This window comes from Eumetopias jubatus, unplaced genomic scaffold, assembly GCF_037043125.1.
Source record: "Eumetopias jubatus isolate StellerSeaLion01/CBP00866 unplaced genomic scaffold, mEumJub1_p1.0 scaffold_13, whole genome shotgun sequence".
NCBI lineage: Eukaryota > Metazoa > Chordata > Mammalia > Carnivora > Otariidae > Eumetopias > Eumetopias jubatus.
Window position 1 is genome coordinate 46,312,301 of NW_028274819.1, and position 22,133 is coordinate 46,334,433.

The window sequence follows — 22,133 nt, forward strand, 5'->3', positions numbered from 1 at the left end:
CATCGGTTAAGCCTTGGACTCTTGATCTCAGCTCAGGTTTTGATCTCAGGGTTGTGAGTTCAAGCCCTGCATTGGGTTCTCCACTGCGTGGAGCCTACTTAAAAAAAGGGGCGGGGTAGTAAAAATAATCCCTTCCTCATTGGGTTTTTGTGAAGGTTAAATGAATTAATAGAGACAATGCACTTAGCACAATGACTGGTGTGTAGTAAACGCCATGTAAGTATTCCATGTATCATTGGCATTATGTTCCAACTGTCGTTTTTTGGATAAGAATCTTTTAAAGCCACCTTTTTATTTTGTGAGGGCAAGTTAGTTAAAACCAGATAACGGAATCTGTAAATCTACTTCACCAAACCCTCAGTGACCCTGTCTTTCCTGCGGAAACACCTCTTACCCCTTTCCCTTAACGTGGCCTGGGTACAGTATGCACTGAGAGGCCATCAGACCTGCATGCCTGGTGTGGGTGCTGGTGTCAAGCCACATATACAATGTAAGTAAAGCTTAACTTTTCCTTTTTTTTTTTAATAAAAAGTGTGTGTGTGTATGTATTCTAATATTGTCTTCTCATACCTCAGTGGATTTCTAGGGTACTTGCTGTGATGTGCCCACCCCACCTGGGAGGCCCAAGTGCTGGAATGCACTGTTGGGAATCGAGCCACGGTCTGCCGTGGAGAACTGACTGACAGCTGTGGAAGCAGGACCTGAGCAAGCCTGAGCTGTGCGATGGAAAAGAAACCCCCGGGGGCGAGAAAGGGCAGGAAGAGCAAAGTAAACCTGGCTAGAGCCCATGAGTCGGATTTTAGCTGTAGGTGAATCCTGCTCTGAGGGCTCTTCCTGGGCAAGTCAGTGAGGTTGTGGGGTTACAGCTCCAGTGCATTCCCACAGTGTAGAGCTGTTCAGCCAGTGTGCACAGGGCACCGAGCGCCGCCCAGCACTGTGCTATGGGTCTGAGAGGAAGTGGTCACTTCTGCAAGGACTTTATAGTCTGACTGAGATGACTAACACCAATATCAAATTTCACTGATATGTCTATTTATTTGTCTATTAATTTGTAAGCATACATATGATTTATGAATAAATCTCATAGCACAGAATGCTATAACTTACAGAAGAAGGAACTACTTTGCGCTACTTGAGTCTTCAGAGGAATGGGCTCCTGAAGGAAGGAGATGCTGCCTGTGATGATAAGTGTTGAAAGAACAAACTTTCTCTGACTAGTGTTAAAAAAAGAAACAAAAAACATCTTCCTTTAACTGCTTACTAAAGATACCAGAGTTTGAATAGAGCCACTGCCAACACTAGTATGTAAATCCCATGAGGATGTTTGTCTGCTTATGTTCATTACTGTGTGCCTGATGCCTACAGTAATACTTGGCACACAGTGGTTCTCATTTGTCAGGTGAATTAATGATTAGAGAAACCAGGGGCACCTGGGTGGCTCAGTTGGTTAAGTGGCTGCCTTCAGCTCGGGTCATGATTCCAGGGTCCTGGGATTGAGCCCCACATCGGGCTCCCTGCTCAGCCAGGAGCCTGCTTCTCCCTCCCCAACACTTGTGCTCTCTTGCATTCTTTCTTTCTCTCTCTCTCTCAAGTAATAAATAAATAAAATCTTTAAAAAATGATGAGAGAAACCATATCTGTGAACTATTAGGTAGGAGACTTTGTAGTCTCCCTTTCAATCATAGAACGAGTACTATGGGGATTCCAGATGCAATCTAGTTCAAATTCTCCTTCTGAAAACCCAAGGCTCAAAGAGTCAAGTAATCCGCTCAAGGCAATCCAGGAAGCCAGGCCTAGAATGGGAGGTAGAGCTCCTATTTCCTAACTCCTCATTCACCCAGCGTTTTCTTCACTATCCAATGGCATCTTGCCAGAAGTACCAGATGGCCACAACTCATCTCTCACTCGTCAGACCTTCTCAAGTGCCAGGAATGAATCTGATTCCAGAAGGTTGAAAGAAATGGAGATGCTAGGGATTTTTCTCTCTAACTGCTGTATCTGTGTCTGGCTTCCCTGGGAACCCATTATTTTAGTTGTTACAGGTCCTTCTTCTTCAAGGAATGAGGAAGAAACGAAGTAGCAATAAATATGCAAATACAATTTAAAATATGTAATATAAACACATTCTCTATTTCCATTATTTCTCAACTACACTAATCAGGCTGAGTATCCCAATCACTGTAGCCCAATGTTCAAAAGAAATGTGACCGGAACATCTCAGAGTTCCTCATTGTTCGTAAGGGTACATTTTGAATACACAGATATTCATAAATACAATATGTATATGTATACATATAATATATGAATATTTACGAAATAAATGTATAATATGTAAATTAATACACTTTATGTGACATAAAGGATAGATAGATCCAACAACCCTGAATTTTAGGTTTTAGGCATAAAATCTGACTGCCATAACACGCCCTCGTCTTTGCATAAATGTTATTATCTCAAAATAAACTTTGCCACCCTTTCTAAATAAGAACATTCCTCAACCTTACTAAGCTTTTTCCCTTTTTAAACTTAAATTCATGTCTACTAGTTTGAAGTTTCAGGCCCTAGTTGTTTGTGAATTCTACCTCCTAAACACATCTCAGAACTGCCCAATTTTCTCCATCTCTACTGCCACAAGTTAGGCCAACCCAGTATCACCTCCTAGTTAAGACTAATGAAATAACTGCTTAATTCTATTTCCTCCCTCCAATACTTTTCCCACACAGCAGTTAGAATCATCTCTTAAGAAAAGAATCATATTGCTTTTTTGCTTACAGTCTTCCAATTCTTCCCATAGCTCATAAGGTAAAGACTTATGGTGTGTTCAAGGCCCCTCGGGATCTGGCTTCTGCCAGTTCACCAGCTTCCTCTTGGGCAAGCTCCTCCTGAATCTTTGCATTTCAGTCACATTCATTCAGTTCCTGAGAGTCATCATTGTTTCCCTTCCCCAGGGCCTTTGTACCTGTTGTTTCAACTTCCTGCAGTGTTCTCTAGTATGGTGCTTTCCTCCACTCCACACATATCCTTTGCCCAGTTATTTTCTACCTACCCCTCAGAGTTCAACTCAATCAGCACCCCCTCTGGGAAGCCTTTCTCCCTCTTTGGATAAGGCAGGTGCCTTGTCATACCCTCTCTCAGCAATTCACTTTCCTCTTTTTTAGCACTTAACATAATTGTAATTTAAAGAATTTAAAGTATTAGTTCTTCGACGTTTTTTCTAACCCAATAGAATACAAGTTCTATTAGAGCTGGCTTATTCATCACTGTGACAGCATTGGCAGGAATAAATCTCTCTTGAATGAATAAAGAAAACAAGAATAATTCCTTAAACCAAAGGGGTTTGTTACAAAAGGGAAAAGTCAATCAGGAGAGTGAGTTCACCTTTTTTAAGCAAACGTAAATATATACTGAGAAACAGTATGAGACACTGACCTAAATGAAAATCCACACACAGACACACATCCTCACACTCATATTCGGTACCTCTCAAAAAAAGGATAAAAGGAAAATATCTGCAGCTCTAATGAGACAAATCTTGCTAGAGCAGGAAGGAAGCAAGAGGTCTCAGATCAGGTGACTGGTAGTTGAGGGCTTGGTCACCAACTGAGGGAGTCACAGGCTTTTCCTAGCCAGGCGCACTGGGGCTCACCTCCTCTGGAGGGTCTTTCATGCTGCTTCTCAGTGAACTTGGCTGATGCCAGAGAGGCAAAGAGGCAGATAAAGCTTCCTGGGGCCCACAGGGTCCTCGGGCTAAAGACAGGTAAAAGGAAGCCTGAGGTTCTCTCTAGATTAGGTACATGGGTGGGGAAGGAGTGATTTCAGCAGCTGAGCCTCAATCAGAGGCCCAGGATTCGGCCTCAGAGTAGCACTGTGCTGTGGAGGAGGTGGCCGTGGACTTCAGGCAAACGCAACTTGTGGTGTCTTTGGTGGTTGTCAGTGCCCGGGGGCAGAGCAAGCAAAGTGCAGGAAACACCCTTCCCTCAACTCCTAGTAGTTCATCAAGAAGCTCAATGGATTAGTGAGGTAGAACCTTTAGCCCCAAGCTCCTCTGATGCTCTTGGTTTTCTAGAGCTTATAGCCATTACACTCAGGATGGTGGCTTTGGAGGACCTAATCTAATCCCACTGAAAATATTTCAAAAATTTATAGCTATATTATAAGCTATTATGTATATTTATTATCTATAGGATATTGGAAATTATATGATAGAAAAGTATATGGGTAATTATTTATTAGGAATTCACATCTAAAAAATACCAACTATCTTTTCTATGGTATTTGATGTCATTTTTTTTTAAAGATTTTTATTTATTTATTTGACAGAGAGAGACACAGTGAGAGAGGGAACACAAGCAGGGGGAGTAGGAGAGGGAGAAGGTTTCTCACCGAGCAAGGAGCCCGATGTGGGGCTCGATCCCAGGACCCCGGGATCATGACCTGAGCCAAAGGCAGCTGCTTAACGACTGAGGCACCCAGGCACCCCTGATGTCATTTTTTTAAACTTGTGATAGAAGAGGGTTCATCTGTTTGGGTAGATTTGTAACTCGACTTCGGGTTAACAGTGCATACTCATCCTGATTGTGCTAACATCTGCACAACTACACAAAATAAAAGATTGGTTACAGAGAAGATTCTTGACCAAAGACAAGTAGGTATTCATAGGAACGTGAGAATTTATTGTTTGTAAGTTAAAAATTAATTAAAGGATATCCACAATAGCTGATTTACCACAAAGCATCCCATCCTCCCCTCTATGCACCACCTTATGCATTTCAGTGTGGGGGGGGAGGGGTGCAGTGGAGCTGGTGGGAGCTGGAGAGCCCTCTCTAGGGGTTCAATGCAGGAAGATGAACAAAGAGGAAGGAAAGAAGACTAGATCTTGGAGAAACCACAAGATGCCTTTTGACAACTTGCAAAATGATTAGGAAGGATCTAAGCGGGGCTCAATTTTAGAGAGTATGGGTGGGAGCAGGGGGGAGGGCTAAATCAAGTAATATATTGCTCTGGATTATGTAATTTTGTAGGTTTTTGTTCTGTTTTATTTTTCATTTTTTGCTTTACTGATGTGACCTGAAAAAGACAAGCTAGCTAAACTTATATTCCCCGATGAGTATGGTTAGGCACGTAGGTGCTCTCTGCATGTTCACTGACTTGAAATCAATTAATCACAGAAAGTTGCTGTCTAGAATGTTTAAGCATATATTCAAAACAATAGCTCCTATTAACTGAACTACATGTTGCACATTATGCTACCTGCTTCACATTTAATCCTCATAACTAACCTCAGATGAATGTTTTTGAGTTCCTGTTTTATAGAGAAGGTTACTGAGGCTCAGAGAGGTTAAGTCACTTGTCTAAGTCACAGTCAGTAAAAGTGGCAAAGCCAAGGATCAAATCAAGAATTGACTGATTCCATAGCTTGTGTTCCACTTTCCCATGCTACTCTTTTTCTGTATTACTGAATAATCAGAACTAAGATACTTTTCCCACGTGACATTAACCCGATTTCCCGTGGAATCATTATTCATATGTATCTATTCTCTGCTAATGTGTGAATTCCTAGCGTAGGGAGAACTGTCTAATTCATTATTGTGTCCCAACTACTTAGCACAATGACTGATACATAATAAAAATAGCATTCATTGAGTATTAGGTGTTAAGCACAGTTCAAAGGGCTTTATGTATATTAACTTAATCCTCACAATAACTTTATAAGCTATACAGTATTATTATCTTTCTTCTACACATAAAGAAATAGAGCCACAAAGAGGTTAAGCAATTTGCCTAAGTTGTCATAGAGGCTTTTAGTGCTCATCCTTCTCCTCGGTGCCCTCTCTTTCTAAGCATGCAGGAGGGTAAGTTTCTTACCTTCTTGCAGTTAGGTTGTCTTGTGGCTAGTAAGGGTCAATAAGCTATGAGTAGAATTGATATGTGTCACTTCTGTGCTATGGATCACTTCTCTGCTGAAGCATTTAATTGCTGGTATGAGACCCTCCAGTGCTCAAAAAGCTGGCGTGGGCATTTACTGCTAAACGATGCGAGAGTCTCCATCATCCTGGATATGTGAGTGATTATGGGGGGCACAGCTCTCTCCCACAGAGTGGAAATGTAGCTTGAGTGAGAAATAAATCAAGGTGTTTTAAGTCACTGAGATTTTGGTTGTCATCTGTTACACATGCTATAGATGGAAATTTATAGCTTCTCCCCCAAATTCAATTAGTTGAAACCTAATCCCCAGTGTGATGATATTTGGAGGTAAGGGACTTTGGGCAGTGATTAGATCATGAGGGCAGATCCCTCTCATGAATGGATTGGCACCTTTATAAAAGAGACCCGGGGAGCTCCCTTGCCCTTCTCTCATGGAGGACACAGTAACACACTGGACAGTCTTGATATTTATAGTGAGATGAATGTATCCAGTCCCCCCAACATTCATCTTGACCTTGTCTTTTGAAGGTATTGAGCTGAATTAGCTTTCAGATCTCATTAAAATGGCAACATTTGGTTGTTTCAATTTAGTCATTTTTGACTGTGTATTTAAAATGACAGCACTATCAATCAAATGAAACTTTAATCAGAATTGGAATCTTCAATAACTAACAAAAGGCACAATTTGGTAATAAGAGACAGTTCTCCATAGGTGCTTTTGAATTTGTTTTCAAAATTGTAAATAATAAAAAAGGCTATCTAGCAACATATCAGAGAATAAAATTTAGGCAAAAGTAACTCATATTTCAACCACCTATTACTGCTACTTTCATTTTTACGTTATCTTTATTGGTTTCTTTTAGGTCATTATAATCAGAGTATGTCTTTTTAATTTTAATTTTTTACTTAATATTATGTCAAGTATTTTTCAAAATTTCTTAAAATAGGAGTTCATAGTTATGTAGTCAAAGCACCATAATTTAATTAATCAGTCTCATATTTTGGGATATCTATGTAGCTACCTTGCTTTTCCTTTTTAACTTATTAAAAACAGACTGACATGAGCAGGCTTACCATATAGTTTGTTAAAGAAAACAGATGACTTTAGTGAATGACATTGAAGCAGAGTCAACTTTATTTATTTGTTTGCAGTATATAGGACAGGTAAAAATATTTAATTAGAACTTATTGTCTTCTTTTTTAAAAATATTTTATTTATTTATTTGACAGAGAGACATAGCGAGAGAGGGAACACAAGCAGGGGGAGTGGGAGAGGGAGAAGCAGGCCTCTTGCCGAGCAGGGAGCCCTGGATCGATCCCAAGACCCTGGGATTATGACCTGAGCCGAAGGCAGACGCTTAACAGCTGAGCCACCCAGGCACCCCAAAACTTATTGTCTTCTATACTGACAAGTCATGAAAGGAGATATAGAGCTAGGATCAGACCCAGTTTTCCTGATACTAACTTGCAATTTGCATACTGTGTTCTCATGTCTTCTGGGTGACAGCATTTGTTATGTCAAAGTGTGTATTAGTCAGTGTGGACTGCCATAACAAAATACCATCGACTAGGTAGCTTAAATAATAGAAATTAATTTTTTCACAGTTCTGGAAGCTGGAAGGTTGAGATCAGGTGCCAGCACGGTCAGACTCTGGTGAGAGCTCTCTTCTTCGCTTGCCTTCTTGCTGTGTCCTCACATGGTAGAGAGAGAGAGATCTCTCTTCCTCTTCTTATAAGGGCACAGTCCTTTGGGATTAGGCCCTACCTTTATTACCTCATTTAACTTTAATTACTTCCTAAAGACCCTACACAGATACAGTCATATTGGGGGTTAGGGTTTCAAAATATTTTTTGAGGGGAGGGAATACAATTCAGCTCATAGCAAAGTGTCACTAAAGAGCCACAGTCTAATGGTCAAAGAGAATGGGACATGGTTCAAGGTTAACAGGTTTCTAAAATTTAATGGTTAGCTTTCCTGGGGGACCCCACCCACATTTTCTCTTTTCTTTTTACACTCATGTCAGGTTACCAAGTTTCCCTTTGAGCTTCAATACCAGGGAGCCCAGATCTCTGACCTTATCCCAGTGACTACAATGGCACCTATTATTAGAATAGTTGTAGTCTGCCTTTTTTTCTGTGATTATTTTCCCATTACTGCATTTGTCTTTTTGTTAGCCAATTCATATTTTTTTCAGGAAGATATAAAGTAGAAATTAAAGAAACAGACAATGATTCCAGCAGTCATGAGCTTTTGGTTTCCTTTTTTTTTTAAATATACTATTAGCTTATACTGGTAGCGTATGTATTTTTCACTGGAACATATTGTACTTAATAACAAAGAAACAGTGGCTGAACAATGTTTCTTCCTTCAGGGGCTTAATATTTTCCCCATATAATATGTATTACTCTGTGTCTGAGGATTTCCTCTCTTCTAACATTTAAATAACCTTAGGGACTGATTAAGTTTTATCCAACTTAAGACATTCATATCCTTTGAGTAGGAAGCCATTATGAATATAATCAATTTGCCAAAAGCGAATGTTGAACTAAGTTAAGTTGCAAGGTCCTGAGTATAATGAAAATATCTCCTTAACCATGACTTCAGTGGTTAAAATTTAATGCAACATTAACGGTGAAGTATGGCCCTTTTAATGGTCTCTGCTCCTGCTTTCTAAAAGCTAAGGGAGGATTTATGTTACAAACAGGACTCTATATTCATGGAAATATGCAGCTTGGTTTTTAAATATCTCCAGTACATAAAAAGGCCATTTGCTCTGTTTTATGTTTTCATGTATTTATTAGTTTGTAATAATAACCGTGACCTCTGGAGGCTGGACATTTTCTGGGAGCTAATGATCTGTCAGGGTTAGAGGCCCAAAGCTTCATGCTGAGGACATTAATCAGCCCACAAGCCTTTAACTTAACAGGCAACACCCTCTTCCATCAGTCACTGTGACACGGGTCCTGCAAGTCGGAGCATGAGGTTTGGAAAGCCTCCGCTTGTGGGCTGGCTTCGCTGAATACCACAACACACTGCTAATCATACATGTGTAAACCATTGTCAGAAAATTCACACTGCAGGGGACACATCTTCTATGATTCTCACTCTTCTAAAGCCTGGAGTCTGTATTTCAAAAGTTCAACGTTCAGAACATGGGACAGATCATCATTAACTACCTTTTCAAGCCACTGGCCAAGCAGCATTAAAAATACTGTAAAATGTTTTCATGTAATTGAACCCAATTAAAAATAAGTACTTTTAATAATTTTAAAACAATGGATTTTATAAAGAGGAGAATCACAAATGAGCCCAATATTTCATTAGTTTTGTTTACAACTGCATTATGATTAACTGAACTGTATTTAGAACAGGTGGTCTGCTGATAGCATTCCATACTCCTCCATCTCTCTCCCTGGAGTCTTTTCAGAACACTGATGCAGGAAAAAACCAAGGCTGCTCTCTCTGGTTCTAGCTCAACCCTCAGGGGCCTCTTTAGAGATCTCACTGTCAACAACCTCTCTGTGGCATGTTGACCACTTCCTCCCTCTAGATGCTGCTCACTTAGTCATTCAACAAGAATTTATTTGGCATCCACAATGCACCAGGCACTAGTCTCTCCACTTGGCTTCGGGGCCATCTCTCTTTCTTCTCACATCTCTCCTACTTTTCTCCACCTTTCCTGTTTCCTCTCTATCCTTGGTGTTATCCAGAGTTCTTTTTTTGTCCCTCTTTCTTCTTTTTCTCTCTTTTTTTTTTGCAGTGTTTTGAGGTACATTTTACATACCACAAAGACCACCCATTTGAAGCGTACAGCTTGATACATTTGGGTAAGTGTACATAGCTGTACAACCACCATCACGATAAAGTTTTGTAACATATCCATCATCCCCAAAAGTTCCTTCCTGCCCCATCTCTGGCCCAGGCAACCACTGGTCTGCTTATTGTCGCTATTGATTTGCCTTGTCTAGAATTTCATGTGCATGGAATTATTGTGTTTTCTTTTGTGTCTGGGTTCTTTCTCTTAGCACGATGTTTTTGGGATTCATCCATGTTCTGGAACATATCAGCAGTTGGCTCCTTTTTACTGCTCAGTAATATTCCATTGTATGGATATGCCACTTTCCCATTTATCCATCAGTCTTAAACTTTTTAATCAACCTGTACCTCAGTCTTCCAATTTGTAAAATGGGCACAATACTGGTAACTTACTTGGAACAGATCCTGGCACTTACTACGTTCTCTGTTAGCTCATATTATTACATTTAATTGTCCACTCTTGGGTGGTACGAATGCTTACCGCATGGGGGCTCAAACCGAGAGCATCTAGGACGGAATCTGACTTGCCAGTGGGTACTGCCCTAACGGTGGGGTCTCCGCGCCCCTCTGGGCGGGGCCTGGAAGCGGGAGCGGAGGGCGGAAGTGCGCAGTCCCGGAGGAGTGCGGGGCGGTGCGGGGAGGGAGAGGCACACGGCCTGGGAGGAAGGGGGTAAGGGCGGAAGGGTGGAAGAACCCGATGGCCGAGTGAGGAGGGAACAGGGCGGGCGCGCGCGCAGGCGGGGGCCTGGGGGCGTGGCCCGGGGCGTGCTGCGGGACGCGGCGCGGGCCTCTCGGTCTCCCGGCTCCGGCTCAGCCTCCACCGGCGTGGGCTGCTGCCCAGGTCCGCTTCCTCCGCGGGGCAGAAGGCACGGAGCCCAGGCCGCCTGCGGGTCCCCGCGCGTGCCGCGGGTGGAGTCCGAACCCCGCAGATCACCCGGGAGCGAGAGCTCCCCCCTCTTCCGGGGAAGGCCCGGCCGGGTAAGCGGGGGCGGGGCCTGGCCGCTGCAGCTGTGCTGCAGCTTTGCCCCACCCCTCTCTTCGGCCTGGTGCTGGGGCTTGTGAGCCCGGGCCGTGCTTGGAAGGCCTTCAGGAGCGAAAATCCAGGACAGCCAAGTTCTGCGCTTCGAATCCTCGCCCTCTGCCGGAGGAACTGTGGGAGACCAGCGCTCTGACCAGCTCTTTGATAGGCAGTTAGCCCCGAGGCGACATTATCTTTTGTACAGTGTGGTGGGCGTTGAGTTTTTAGACTTCTTTCTTAAAATATTAAGAGGATGAGCTAGAGTCACATCCACTTCTAGGCTGATTCTTCAAATTAACAGGAAGTGTTTAGATTTTAAAAACGACCTCCCTCGGAAGGAGCCCTGAGCCGGAAAATCAAGATAGTATACACGCTATCACGAGGGTCCCTCTGTTACCTCAAAGGGGTCAGTTAACTTTCTGGGCTTCCCTCATTTGGTCAGCTGTAGAACGAATGAGCTCCAGGGCTTTCAGTTCTGGATTCTATAAAAGTCTGGTATAGCTGAACAGCCTCAGTATGTGGGTCCTTACTGGTGGCTGCGAACAGTGACGAGGGCAAAGAGAATGCAAGGTGTTGGGGACTCTGATAGGTAGACAAGCCCTGTGCTCAGGACCTGCCAGTCTGCGGGAACTGGGGGAGTCCACCTCAGGGTCAGGGAGAATGAATAATACATGTGTAGTATCAGGGGATCTGGGCCGACGAAGGAGGAGAAGGCTGTGTTTTGAGAAGAGGCGAGAGCTCTCAGACCGGGAAGAGCGGGTACAGTGTACAAGAGCTAGGCTGGTGTGATGAGAGTGTCAATGGGACCAGTGATGCAAGCATATTAAATACTTCTGTGGTCCAAGGGAACAGACGTTAACACCTTTTCAGTGGGGTCAAGTCAAGCTCATCTTTCTGCAAGGGTCTTTAGCCCCAACCAGGTGCTCTGACATGGATGAGTAATTCAAGCCTGCCTCATCAAAAAGACCTGTGTGATTGTGATTTGCATGAAGAGGAGGGGATAAGGGGCAGAAGCTGGGTTTGTGGGATTCTTTCAGGGCTGTATCTTCTTCATTTGTTTTTCCAAAAATCCCTAGCAGAGAGCACTGCACACAGCTGCTTCTCGTTGGTGTGGTAACATCTAATTCCCAAATCACAGAATGAAAAGCATGGCGAACTCTCTTTCCCACCTTCCTGCCACCCACCCCCCAGTCTGATAATAATAGAAACCCTTTTCTTGTTCATTCTATCCTTGGTGCCTGCAGTTATTTTAATGGCAGATAAAGGCTTTCATTCCATATTTAGGCCATTCCTACAATATTTTCTTTCATTCTGGGCAAGAGGGACTCCCCGCAATATTGTCTTCCATACTTTTGAAGAGGGACTTTGTTGAACGGCAGCATGTCCAAGAGAGGTTGGGTAACATGGTTAGGAGTCTATAAATCATGTCATATGAAGAGCAGTTGGGTATATTTGAACTGCAGGGACATGGTACTCAGTGGGGGAGGTGACAGATGTCTTCAAATAAAGTGAAGGGCTGCCAGGAAGAGAAGGACTTGTTTTATATTTCTCAAGTGAGGAGAAACTGTAGGGAGCTAATTTTGTTTAGTATGACTGAAAACCTCTTAATGGTTAGAACAGTCCAGAAATGGAATGGGCTCTCCCCAGGAAGCCTTGATTTACAATCAGGGGAGGTGTTTACTCGGACTGGATTCCATGTGTGGAGATTATTATAGGAGAATTGATGCAGAGAGTGAAAAATTAAGGAAAAGAGACTTCTAAGGTCACTTCCAGACATCTGATATTATATGTTAAATTTTGGTTAAGAATATCTGACCTCATCCCACTCACACTGAAGCTTTTTTCTTGTTTCCAAGGCTGGAGAGTGGAGGGTTGGGGAGTATGACTGTCAGGTGGGAGGACTGATAAATTGTAATAGGGAGGTAGTAGACAAGGTGAGAAATAGCCCAAGAAAGGGGGCACTCCTAAAGGAAGACTGCCCTAGCCACTTCACAGTTTTTTTTTCTGGGGTCATTATGTTTAGCTTTGGAGAAGTGCCATGTGGTTAGTGAGTATACTGGTGCATAGCTTTTTCTCTCTTTCCTACTAGGTCCTTTCTGTAAACCATACTCTATTTCCTTGTTGCCAACCCTAATCAGTCAAAGTGGCAGATTTAAAGATGAAATGACGAGCAGTTTAAATTAACCAGTGGAATCTAGACCTGCGTTCTATTTTTGTTCCTTCCCTGTTGTTGTGTAGGTCTGTAGGTAGGTGTTTGATTCACATACCCAGTGTGCTTCTCTTGCCTTGGCTTTTAGGTGGTTTTGTCAGCCTTACTTGTTTTTGTTTTGATTGGAGCCCAGCTTCATAGTCTGGAGTTTATCTTCACATAATACAATGTACAAAAGACAAAGCTATCGTGCCTGCAACCACTGCCTAGTGGTCCAGATGTTTTCCCTCTTAGTTTACATTACAGCTGTATACGGCACATCACATAACATCCTTTTTCATTAAATTGTTGATAGGGGATGTGAAAACATTTTGAAAGCAGAAACAGCGTACAAGTGTAAATTACTATTCTAGATAATATGCTAGTCTTAGGGGGGACTTTATGTAGATATTTGCTAGTACCTTCCAGCAGAACATGGCTCTGTTGGTTTTATGACATGTTATTAGATGAATACAGCTGCTATTGTAAATTGGCATCTTTAATTTTTGGTGATTTGATGTGTCTGGTTTTAAAATGTTTCTTCTAGATGCGTGATCCCCAGTTGAAGTTTCATCTTTGATCCTCTGCTTTCTTACTCAAAACATCACATACCTCTTTGATACAGTTTATCAAACAGAAATATTCTCCTCTTTAAACTTCACTAAATTGGCAAGTTGGAAACAAACTTTTTTTTTCTGCTTAAAAATCAATTCACAACCTGTACTTTGTTTAGGGAGCACATGCTCAGGAAAGTAATCATTTCTACCTAAAGTACATCAAGTCACTGAATTATCTTACAGTGTTGCTAAACATATCCAATACTACTTGTATTGAAATCAAAGCATTGTAATATGTACTACCTGTAATATTACTAAAAGAATATTTATTGCATAGTTACTCTTAGATATAACCATCTTCGGTCTTACCACCTATTATGGACTTGCTCATATAGTGGCTTAATTTTTTTCTTTTCAGGGACCTATATCTTCCCTTCTCCAATGAACCTTCTTGAGGTATGACCATAGATAACACCTAGTGTTGGTTTGTGTGCAGATAGTGATGACTTAAATGTTTATTATGTGGAGGAATTGAGCTTACTCTTGTATGTCTTAAGTATCATCAGTTGTAACCAGATGAGCACCAGTTTGAAAACTCTGATGGTTATAAAGGAAAATTCAGAACACATCATTTTGGAGTATTTTGAAAAACATCTCATGTATTTTCATACCTTGTCTTATAGAAAGAATAAAATTCCTAAAAACAAACATTCTAAACATGACAAAAGGGTGTAGGCAATATCAAGTCAACCAAAGACGACACTTATCGGGATCAAGCCTTTTCTCTTTCATCTTCATTCTTGTCAATTATTGACAAAAGGAAAGAAGACAAAAACACATCTAAAAAGTCTTTGGCAAGACCCATTGTCAGACATAACTTATAAAAGATTTTACAGAAACCTTCTCTCTCCCCAGGAAAGTAAATCAAGATGAGACCAGGAGAGTTGTGTAAGTATATATGTGTGCTTGTCAAGATGAACACAGCAAACACCAGATAGCTAGTACTTCTAGAGAGAATTGCAATGAAGATCTTAAAACAGCTTCCTACTATTTTGATGATAGGATCCTAGCAGATTCCGAAAAACAGAAAAGGGCACACAAAGGCAATCATTGTTGGCCTTGTATTAGGAGTTGCCATCCCTGAAATAAACAGCTGTCCTCATAGCATAGAGCTTCCTTTGTCATCCAGTCCATCTGTGCTGGAATGAAAACATGTAACTCAGAAGATGAATTTTGGGTGGAGAGTCTGAAAGATAAGCGGGTTTCTCAAACGGCCACAGCAAGCACTAGAAAAATAGGCAATAGTTTTGATCATAGTCAAGAGATATTTCTGACTCAGAAGACTTTTTTTTTTTTTAAAGATTTTATTTATTTATTTGACAGAGACAGCCAGAGAGGGAACACAAGCAGGGGGAGAGTGAGAGGGGGAAGCAGGCTCCCCACGGAGCAGGGAGCCCGACACAGGGCTCGATCCCAGGACCCTGGGATTATGACCTGAGCCAAGGGCAGACGCTTAATTGACTGAGCCACCCAGGATCCCCAGAAGTCTTTTTTTTTTTTTTTAATTGAGACTTTTCCCCAGTTATCATAGTAGTCACTGCAGTTATTTGTCTTTAGCAAGTCCCAAACGTTTTAGGGACGGAAGTAGGGAAGGCAGAAGTAGGGAAGGGAGTCACCATTTTGTGATTCTGCAGAAGTTTAGCAGAGATCTTTAAGTGGAGAAAAGTTCAAGAGTGCAGCCACTTCACTCAGAGCAACTTAAGATCCTCTAAGAGAATCAGAAGTCACGTGGGCACCCAAGAGGGGTCCAGTCAGATTTCTTGCGTTCTTCAGCCATAGCTACTTCCTTGCTCTTCAGAAAGAAAGTAGATTTGGAGGAAAGCCTCTGGATTCGAGTTGGACTGGAGGAAGCAGGACTTGATTAAAAGGGGCTGAGTGTATTTTGTAACATGTTGGATGCTTGTGATGGAGTATGCAGGACTCCTAAAAATGTTTTGGAGACCGTGGGCCTTATAGAAAATAATCATGAAGACTCAGGTATAATGACTTAATGGCAAGATGGAATTAATCATTTTTCTTAAAAGTGACCATGATACAAACATTCCTAGAAAGCTGTTAGTGAAAATAACTAAGACAAAAGTTTAAGCCTAGAAATTGTGCAGGAATATGAGCAAATCCAAATTTAAAGCAGAGTTTTTTTGTTTTTATGTTTCGGTGTTCTTTTTTTTATTAAGAAAATTAAAAATCTAGGGGTGGCTGGGTGGCTCAGTCCGTTAAGTCTCTGATTCTTGATTTCGGCTCAGGTCATGATCTCAGGGTCATTAGATCAAGCTGTGAGTCAGCTCTGTGCTGGGTGTGGAGCCTGATGCCTGCTTAAGATTCTCTCTCCCTCTCCCTCTGCCCCTTCCTGCCTGCTATCTCTCTCTCTCTCTCAAAAAAGAATAAAAAAAAGAAAAAATTTTAGCATGATACACACACGTGCACACATACATACATACGTGAATTTGAATTTTAGCATTTTTTTTATTGCTGTAAATTGAAGAAAATGGGCTGGAGAAGTGGGGCAACAGTAATTTCTTGGGATGTTAACATCGAGTTACCAACAAATACATAAAGCAAGTTATTTGACCTCCATTTTGAGTAAGAATACGAAATAGTAGTGTTAGTTGTGCACCTTTCCAGAAAAAAAAGTTTAAAAAAAATGTAGTTATCCTCAGTGGAACTATATTTATAGGAAACAGCTGAATAGTAAAAAATTTGGTCACTGACGGTTTATAAAGAGGGATTTTTGGCAAATGTAAAAGTGACCATATTTTAATTTTTTCCCCCAGAAGTTTTGATGTCTTGTAAACAGACTTTGTTTAGGTTTCCTTACCATATGAGAAATACTTATTTAAACAAAACCTAGAGTTTGATCCTTAGCTATTAAATTAAAACTGTGCTTATTCAAAAACACTCAGTATAGAAATATGAGTACTTTTGTGCAAATAGGTGACTGCTTAAATTCCCAATTACATCACCTAGTCTTTTTTTGCTATTGTTTAAGCAGTAAAATTTATATTACTCCAAATACTATTTTTAAGGTTCAAAGCTTATTATTTGGGAACTCGGGATCTTAAATATTATTTGTATGTTGTTCCTGTGTTGTAATAAAGTCACGCTATATAATATTTTATAGATACTTTTGACCAGTGTGAGAATAGATATGACATCATAGTATATGGTGCAACCGTTGAAAGGTTATTTGTACTTTTAAAATACTGTTTTTATGTTTCCCACAATATACAATATTTTTCTCAGTTTGCATGTATAAATGCTGAGACAATTTAGAGGCGTGTGCAAATGTTCCTTGTCTGAGCTTACTGAAAACTGACTTAAGTGTTTTCAATTTGTAGAATATATTACTTGCCTGATGTTTTTGGTTCTTCATACAATTTAGAAGCAACTCTCTGGTTATGCTAACTATTAATTTACAAAAATTGGCAAATGACTTTAGTTGTCATACCTCATTTGAAATCAAGCTGGTGAAAGAAATAAACTTGTAGATCCTGCCTTTTTCTTTACAGTCATTCCAAGATCGAAATACTTCGTATGTCTGGATTTCTACTTATACACAGAATCTTTGATCCCTTTGATATATGTAAAAATTCAATGGCTGCAATCAGTGTAGAGCATTTTAGAAGGGGGTACTTGGTTATGTGTGTTTGTGCCATAAACACTGTGAACAGTAGCATCAAGACACTCTATGCATAGTTAGTTGACCAGCGCCACCCCCCCCAAAAAAAGTAATGCTACACTCTTCAAAGCCCCTCTTCCCTTTGTGAGATGATTAGGTCTTATCCTTCTCTTTTGTTTTGCAGGCAGGGGCCATCCACATAACTGCCACAAGGAATCTTCAATATGCAAGGACAAGATAAACACCTGTTCCTCATCAGGCCCTGGGACACCCTCTGGCTATATACTCAGGTGAGTGGTCATTGGGATTGCCCGATCTGGAGCACTGCTGCAATGATGCCCTGATTGCATTCCCCTATCTGGAGATTGGAATGAGGACTTTGAAGCTTTTCCTCCAATCATTCCCAGAGACTTGCTGAATGGCCTGGCTTCAGGGACATGCTGGAGCCTCCTAGTGGTGGCCTCTGGGCATGGGAATGCTCATAACAACAGGGTGAATGGGACCTGCCAAGTTCAAAGTACTTTGGCAAGAGTTACTATCACTGCAGAGGGGTTTAGGCACCTACCCAGCATCTCGTAGACTGAAACATGAAGGATAATGACATATTCTGACCTTTCAGGGTGTGGTGGGAGTGATGAGAAAAGGGCTTTGGTGCCAGTGGATGGTGTAGCCTGGAGTGTTCCACAGGAACAAAAAAGCAGGATTGCTGTGCATAATGACAACCTTTGACAGGATGAGAATGGGACTCAGGTGAATCAGGTCTCCTGGCGATTTTGGTGATTTGAATCTACTTTCAAGGTTTTGCTGCCCTGAGCTCTGTGGATTTCAAATGGTTTAATAGTCACTTTGGCTAATACATTAATTTACTTAGAGACTTTACAAAGTAAGCCAGTCACTACCTGCTAAGCACCTAACATATGCTATGTAGTGTGTAAGCGCTGTGGCAAATTCTGAGACGAATCACAGTTCCTACCCTGTAGGAGCTCATAGTTTGGTGGGGGATATAAGACATGTAGACCAATCACTGGAACAGAGGGTGGGAGGTGGTAATGATTCAAGATGACTAGAAATAGACAATAAAGCGAGTTCAGAGGCGATTTGGGGGCTGGTTCAGGCAGGAAAGGGGCTTCGAAGAGTGTAGCATTACTACAAGTGGGCAACTTAGTTCTGGAGTAGAATGAACACAACTGGACTATAAACTGATTATAAAAAGGGGCCAGGGGCAGAGAGAATAAAAAATGCTATCATGTTTCTAAGCATGGGTAGCAGAGGAGATTGTGGAATCAACGGGGGGTGCAGAAGGCGAAGCATATTTGGAGGGATATGGGAGGGGTTCAGTTTTGGACAAGAGGAGTTCAAGGTGGAAATTCAGACTTGGAGTATGGGAGGGGAAATGGCTCTGGAGATACAGAATACAGGCTCATTTGCATTGGAAAGAAAACCAAGCAGCAGAATTCTGTAAGGGTTCAGAGGACAGGTAGGGAGAGATCTGTTCTCTGTGGAGAAAGAGTGAGAGACAATATGGGAGTGAGCCTGTGTTCAGGAGTCAGACAGGCCTGAGTTTGAATTTCAGCTCTGCCACATACTGTTTGTGGCTGTGGGCAAGTTACCGAGCCTCTCTAAGCCTCAGTTTCCTCATCTACAAAATGAGAGAGAAAATAGCATTTTTCTCAGAGTAGATGTGAGGATTCAGTAAGATGGTATATGTAAAATATTTAGGATGACGCCTGGCATATGCTCAATATAAAAGCGAATTATTTCAAAAAATATATTACCAGTAATAATAGAAATGACTGTGGACAGAAACTTGGGGGTACTGACATTTTGGAGGGTTGGAGGAAGAGAAATCAGAGAAGATGAGAAAAATCAACCGAAGAGGATCAACGACTATGGTTTTGCAGTGTTAGGAGAGAATTTTACAAGGTTGTGGTGACCACCGTTATCAGTTAAAGTGATAAGTTAATGTGGATGAGTGTAGATCAAATACCATTACATTTGGGGAATATGTTAGTTTGTTAGGGCTTCCATAACAAAGTACCACAGATTGGGTGATTTAAACAACAGGCAGGTATTGTCTCACACTTCTGGAGGCTAGGAGTCCGAGATCAAGGTGTCAGCAGAGTTGGTTCCTTCAGAGAGTATGAGGATGAATATGTTCCATGCCTCTCCCCTAGCTTATGGTGGTTTGCTGGCCATCTTGGCATTCCTTGGCATGTTCCGATCCCTGCCTTTGTAAATCACATGGCACTCTCCTTGTATGTATGTCTGTGCCAAATTTCCTCTTCGTAATAAGGACACCAGTCATATTGGATTGGGGGCCCTCCCTACTCCAGTATGACTTCATCTTAACTAATTTTATCTGCAGTGGCTCTATTTCCAAATTTCCAAATAATGTCACATACTGAGGTACTGGGGTTAGGACCTCAACATATGAATTTTGTTGGGATGCAATTAAACTCAGAACAGGGAAGGTAGATGGAAGAATCGTTTAGGCACAGATCAGATTATACAGACAGCAAGAAAATAAGAAAGTGGAATTCTAAGATGGAAGTAAAACAGAGGAACATGGGACAAATTGAAGTATACTGACCATGAGGGCAGAGAAGATGTTTAAAATGAGGAGAAAGCAAGATGGATGGATGAATAATAGTCTGAGTCTATATCTAAGTCCAGAGGATGGTCTTTTCTGTACCCTTCTGCCAGGCCCTATGCTCTTTTCTTTTGTTTTTGCCTGAATTATATGGAGAATTGGTTTATCTCTCCAGTTTTCTCATGAAAAAAACAGTTGTTAGGAAATTGTCATCAAGAGAGAAAGAAAGGAACACATGCAAGCGGCCCTAATTGATATTGTACTATAGAAATATAATGAGGGAGGGAGGAAGGGAGTCCTCCTTTGGATACAACCAGAGTGTATCTATCTGTAGAATTTCAGGATTTCTTAAAAAAAATTTTTTTTTGAAAAGAAGATATGTAGCTTAGAATGAAGAACATTTCCTTTGAGAAAAAGCTTTAAAGATAGTAATAATCTTAATTAAATAGTGTTTCATATTCAGAAGGGAACAAAATTGTAAATGTACATACAACTTTCTCAACCATATGTTCTTTTTAATGATATTAATATATCCCTAGAGATAATAGTAAAGCTTCTTCCTAATTAGGTAGTATTTTATTAAACTGAAAGAAATCTCATGTTAGTTTGAGTACCATTTTCAAGAATTAAGTAACATTTATAGTCTTAGATAAAGAGGATTTTGCTTTCTTCCATGGAAATTATTGGTGCTGGTTAAAAACCAATTTTAGAATGAAGGAAAACAAGAGGTCTGCTTGCTAATTGAAGACAATTCAAATTCTCCCAAGATTTTGCAAAGCATGAATATATTATTGCTGATTCTATTTGTGCCAAGATAGCTATTTTAAGGAAAAATTAGGATAATGTAAACTTCATAAAAATCTGATTTCTGCAGTTGACTAATCTCTTTGATCGAATCAGTCAAAATGATTTACATTTATAGATTCAGCCTAAATTAACCTTAAGGGTATATAGTATGGAACAAGGTCATGAGCCCTGGGGCTGGAAATAGAAAGACTAGAGTTCAAACCCTGGTTCTATGATTAAAGAAAAAACTGGGAGAACAGAAAGTATTTAAGATTGAAATGACAGAGATTAAACTAATTGTAAGGAATACTACATGTACCTCTATGGCAGTATGTTTGAAAACAGAAAAAAAAAAGGGTTGATTTCCCCCCAAAATATAATCCCCCAAGGGAATAAGCTGATGTGGAAAATATGAATGTACTAGTTACTGTACAACATGTTGGAAAGGTGATTAAAAGGCTATGATTGAAGAAGACAACAGGCCCAGACAGAGTCACAATTGTTTTTCTCATTTTTAAAAGGACAGTTCAAATGTTTATAATTAGGTCATAGACAGTGATCACATATGAATATAGGTGCAACATTTCTAAATAAAACATTAACAAATAGATTCTAATAATGTATTTAGGAGTAGTAAAACAAGTATAGTTTATTTCAAGAATACAACTACTGGAAACCTATCAACATGATCCATTCATCAATAAATTAAGGGGGAAAAATATATCAACATATCAGTTTGAAAGACATCTGACTAAATTAGGGACTATTCCTAAGAAAAACTTCCCCCCGAATAAAGATTATCTACCAAAATGAACAGCAAATATTATCCTAAATGGTAAAATAGTAAAACCATTGGGTTTAATTCAAAGCAAGAACTAGACAAAATGCCTATCCTCAACATTATTATTTAACATTGTCTTGGAGATTTGTGCAAATATAATGAATAAGTAAAATAATTGGTAAAAAAATACTGAGAAAGAGGAGAAAAATAAGCTCTTTTTCTGACCATGTGACTATATGCATGGAAAATCCAGGAGGCCAGGGCACCTGGGTGGCTCAGGCAGTTAAGCGTGTGCCTTCAGCTCAGGTCCTGATCTGGGATCGAGCCCCACATTGGGCTCCCTGCTCAGTGGAGAGTCTGCTTCTTCCCCTTCCTCTGCCTCCCCTGCCCCTCACCGCTCTCTTTCACTCTGCTCTCTCTCTCAAAAAAATAAAATCTTTAAAAAAAAATTCAGGAAGCCATAGTAAAAACTTCTTAGAGTTAATAAGGTAACTTGGGTAGATTTCTAGATGCGAGATAAATATATTAATATCAGCAGTTTTTATCTACAAAAATAAAGAGCTACAAATGGAAATGTTAGCAACTGCTTAATAACAAAATTATAAAATAGGAATAAATTTAATATGGAACAAATAAATCATTAGGAGTTATATGTCTTATAGAAGGTTATAAAACAAGATATAAGCAAATAAAAACACCATGTTTTTGGATGGGAAGACAAGTTAAAATGGTCAGTTCTTCTAAAATTAATATGTAAAGTTAATGTGATTCTTATTAGGATCCCAGTGGGTTTGG

The 22,133-nt window shown here is 40.5% G+C and overlaps 1 protein-coding gene across 1 annotated transcript in view; it reads left to right on the forward strand.

The window, feature by feature from the left end:
* The first annotated feature begins 723 nt into the window (after window positions 1-723).
* The window catches only part of LOC148162637 (uncharacterized), a 31,001-nt gene continuing 9,591 nt past the window's right edge, over window positions 724-22,133 (forward strand). Inside the window, exons 1-4 of the mRNA XM_088017497.1 lie at window positions 724-805; window positions 10,463-10,720; window positions 13,924-13,961; window positions 17,366-17,471. Of these exons, the coding sequence (XP_087873623.1) occupies window positions 724-805; window positions 10,463-10,720; window positions 13,924-13,961; window positions 17,366-17,422 (435 nt within the window). The 3' untranslated portion in view covers window positions 17,423-17,471. The remainder of the gene's footprint in view (window positions 806-10,462; window positions 10,721-13,923; window positions 13,962-17,365; window positions 17,472-22,133) is intronic.